This window comes from Takifugu flavidus, chromosome 10 (genome assembly GCF_003711565.1).
Source record: "Takifugu flavidus isolate HTHZ2018 chromosome 10, ASM371156v2, whole genome shotgun sequence".
NCBI classification, from domain to species: Eukaryota; Metazoa; Chordata; class Actinopteri; order Tetraodontiformes; family Tetraodontidae; genus Takifugu; species Takifugu flavidus.
In genome coordinates this window covers 8,206,797-8,210,295 of record NC_079529.1, presented here as the reverse complement: position 1 = coordinate 8,210,295, position 3,499 = coordinate 8,206,797, and the positions used below count along the sequence as shown (strand labels likewise).

General features: G+C 38.1%; 1 protein-coding gene across 1 annotated transcript; it reads right to left on the bottom strand.

Annotated features, from left to right (window-relative positions):
* Nucleotides 1–849: 849 nt before the first annotated feature.
* Nucleotides 850–2,286, bottom strand: eny2 (ENY2 transcription and export complex 2 subunit). Its single transcript, XM_057044973.1, has 5 exons — nucleotides 2,198–2,286; nucleotides 1,954–2,036; nucleotides 1,741–1,811; nucleotides 1,266–1,340; nucleotides 850–1,145 (listed from the first exon to the last, which is right to left on the bottom strand). The coding sequence occupies exons 2-5, from the start codon at nucleotides 2,019–2,021 to the stop codon at nucleotides 1,072–1,074; spliced, it is 288 nt and encodes a 95-aa protein (XP_056900953.1). The 5' UTR covers nucleotides 2,022–2,036; nucleotides 2,198–2,286; the 3' UTR covers nucleotides 850–1,071.
* Between the last annotated feature and the right edge of the window lie 1,213 nt (nucleotides 2,287–3,499).

The following is a 3,499-nucleotide window of genomic DNA, read 5'->3' as shown; positions in this document are numbered from 1 at the left end:
GTCGGGCCGGGCTCATTTTCATCTCTCTTCACCTGGCGTTTCCATGTCCTCGAGCCTGAACACACGACCCCATCCCTCCCACAGCTCGATCCAGGCTGTCTCAGTGGGAGATACCGGGCTTTCAGCAGTCAGGAAATTTGTGAACTTGGAGTAACTGGTTTCATTTAAAGACGGACATTTGTTTGCAATCATAGTAATATTTGTACCATCACACTCGGATAATGCCGGAATAAATCTTTTGCAATCAAGAAACGTGGTATTAGAAATGTGACGGATGTTCAGAGCTACAAGCCTGAGACCTGTTATCACTTTCACTCTTGCTGGGCAGTTGAAAAAGGACTCGGATTGTGTAAGAATGGAACCGATTCCCAGGAAACGGTGACCTGCAGCGAGGATGTCTCTACTCGTGTGCGTTTGTCTGTCAGGATTACACACAAACCGCCGTGTGGAATTTAACAAAACGTGATGGAAAGATGGGGAACGGGCCAAGGAAGAATCCATTAAATTTTGAAGCAGATCTGGATGTTTTCATTTAAGGGGACTGTTGGTTCTTGGCAGAGTTTTGCACTATGAAAGTTCCTCGTCTGTGATTGATTACCTCCACCATGGTTACGTTTGTTTCGGAATTTGTTGAACAGGATTCCACAAAAAAGAAGAAGGGGAAAAAGGCAGATGACGGACTTCCATTAACATTTGGGTTTTTTTCTCCCCTCAGAAAAGGAACCACTTATTTTCATTATTTTTAAATTTTTTGGTGTTTTGTCTCGTAGTTTCAGTTACCATATCTCAAAATCCAGTAACGTGATCAAGATAAATGACCTCTATTATCCATGAAAAAAGCAAATACCATAACAACGACATAAAGGCGTTTTATTTTTGTCAATTCCTGCCTAGTATATTAATACAAATCCAAGCTAGAATATTTGGACAGCCAGAGTATAAAACACAGATTTATTCACCTGTTACAGATTAGTTGCAATAAAAAAATATGTTCTATGTTCCTAATGTGAATACAAAAGAACCTTACATTTACATGATTGTATTTAGGTTGTCTTTAAAGAAGTAATACTATTAGGAGGCATTTTGAGCAAGAAATTCTCTTATTCTGTGAAGAAGCTCCTTCTTGACACTGTCTGGCACCAAACCTGAAAGGAGAGCCTTTCTTAGGCTTACAATACAGTCATATATTATGGATTTTTAGACGTCAGTGTGACTGGAAGGGCTACGACTATGCAGCAGTTTGATGCTGTAAATAGTGAACATACCTCTTCCTTTAGGAGTGATTTCTGCCACCAGGTCCTCCACTGTGACATGCTCCAAGCCCCTTTCTTTAATAATCTCTAGAAAAAAACATTGTTTTAAAATCAGTTCTGCCAGAAATAGCATGCATGTTTACAAAAGGTCTTAATGACCTACATTTTTTTAAAATATTTGTGTATTATGATGTGTTCATTTGAGTCAGCAGCACCACAAATCATCTAGTAATAATTACTGCAACGTGTCCACTGTAAAAGCAAAATTACACAATTTAGAACTGTATCATTATTACTTAAGACTATTAAAACAACAACAAAAAAAACACTTGCTCTAAAAGACAATACCAATGATGAACTTTCTCAAGACCCGTGTATTTAAATTATCCTTGAGTGTTGATCATACTTCCAGCCCATAATTCATAACACCACAAAATGCTGGTATAAATCAGCAGTTGCGAGGACCGTACAGGACTGTACATTGCACCTTTGCAGTGGGCTTTCACTTGGTCCCTCCATCCACACTCGGCGAGCTTTGTCCTCAGGAGCTCCTTCAACCTGTAAATATGAACCATCAAGTGTGTCAGCACAGCAGCAGCAAGTCATTAATGCGTCAGTCGGATTAATAAATAAGGAACATACACTTTTGCTCAATTCTGTTCTCGACCTATTGACTCAAAATGGGAGGAATTGATTGTACCTTTCTCGTTCGCCCATTTCCGTCAGTTTCTGGTTTAACGTTGCTTTCATTCTAGCTTCTGGATTCATAATATCAAGCAACACCTATAAATCAATCACTTATGTTTAAAAAAAGAAGTTTAAAAAAGAAGACAATCTCTTACTAACACACATCCATTAAAAGCCGGTGTCCGTGTTGTTAAAAAGATAAAATAGAAAAAAACAGAACTCCGCTCAAAAAAGAAAACGCAATCAGATGAATGTACCGTTTCAACACAAATTTGATGTATTGTGCACTTATCAACTCCAAGATTATACGTTTACGCCTCTTCACGATGTTTCCTTACACTATAACGTTCCGATAGGAAACATGGACGATACAAAGGTTCCTAGGTCAGTGTTAAGTGCAATGTGATGTTCCGCCACAAAGCGACACTGTTGGTTAAAACATTAAATGGGCTATAGATTGACTTCATTATTTACTTGAATTAGTAAGATACAAGTAATAATTTCAGAAGTAAAAAACATAAGTTGAAACATCTCTTTTGTAACTTTATGCTTACCCTGGTTCCTAAAGCATTATAAATTTCCAAAATGTTGTTCAGTAGTGAATGTTTTTATGTTCAGTTTTATGCCTTATGATAACTGTTTCGTCAAAGGCATAAAACTGAACAAACATCTCTCACAGTACAAACGCCTCTAACTTTATGCACATTCTTACTAAAACGAGTAATAATGATACAATGATGTTTAAAGTGGGATTATTTTAAGTGTTGTACTTTTATTTTCCAAATGTAATTCTAAGCCTCTTCTTCATCCACACCCTCCTGCTAAGCCCTGCTGGATTTCAGGCTCAATTTGGATACAAAACAAATGACAAACACCCTCAACCAACAGATGAAGCTCAGACCCAAATTCGCATTCTAATCTCAGATTTGTGCCTGAAAATATCAAACATTTCTCATTAAGTACGCCCAGCACAATCGCATCATTGTCTTCTGAAATGCATCTGGCAAAGACAATGAAGTTATTAAAACCTTGCCAATGCACACATTCATATGAGTCAGCTACAGTATTAAAACCACTGAGAAGTGAAATTAATTCCACCATCGTTTCAGAGGAATGCAACATAGCCATGTGAAAAGGTTTATCCTGGCATTCATGTGGATGTTATTTTGACATGTGGCATCCATTCCAACATTGAAGGCTTACACTCTTGGCATTGCTTCTCCAACAGTGGGGATTCACTCAGCAGGAAATGTGTGACAAACTGAGTGGCATTCCTGATTGGCAGAACAGAGGTGTTTGGTTGGCATAACAGTAAAAACAGACATGTCAATCCAGTCAGCAAATGGAAACCATAATTAATGACAAATTAAGTGTTCCTGAGTTCAATTTGGCACTCAAATCTCAAAAGAGCCCACGAGTGTCTGACAACACAGTTCTCAACATCAAACTTGATCAAGTGCCCCTTGAAAATTCCAAATTTAAAGGACCAACCCTCATTATAAAAAGCCTGTCACACTAGTACCACTCCAGTTCTGCTCAGTTGCTCTATCTAATTAACC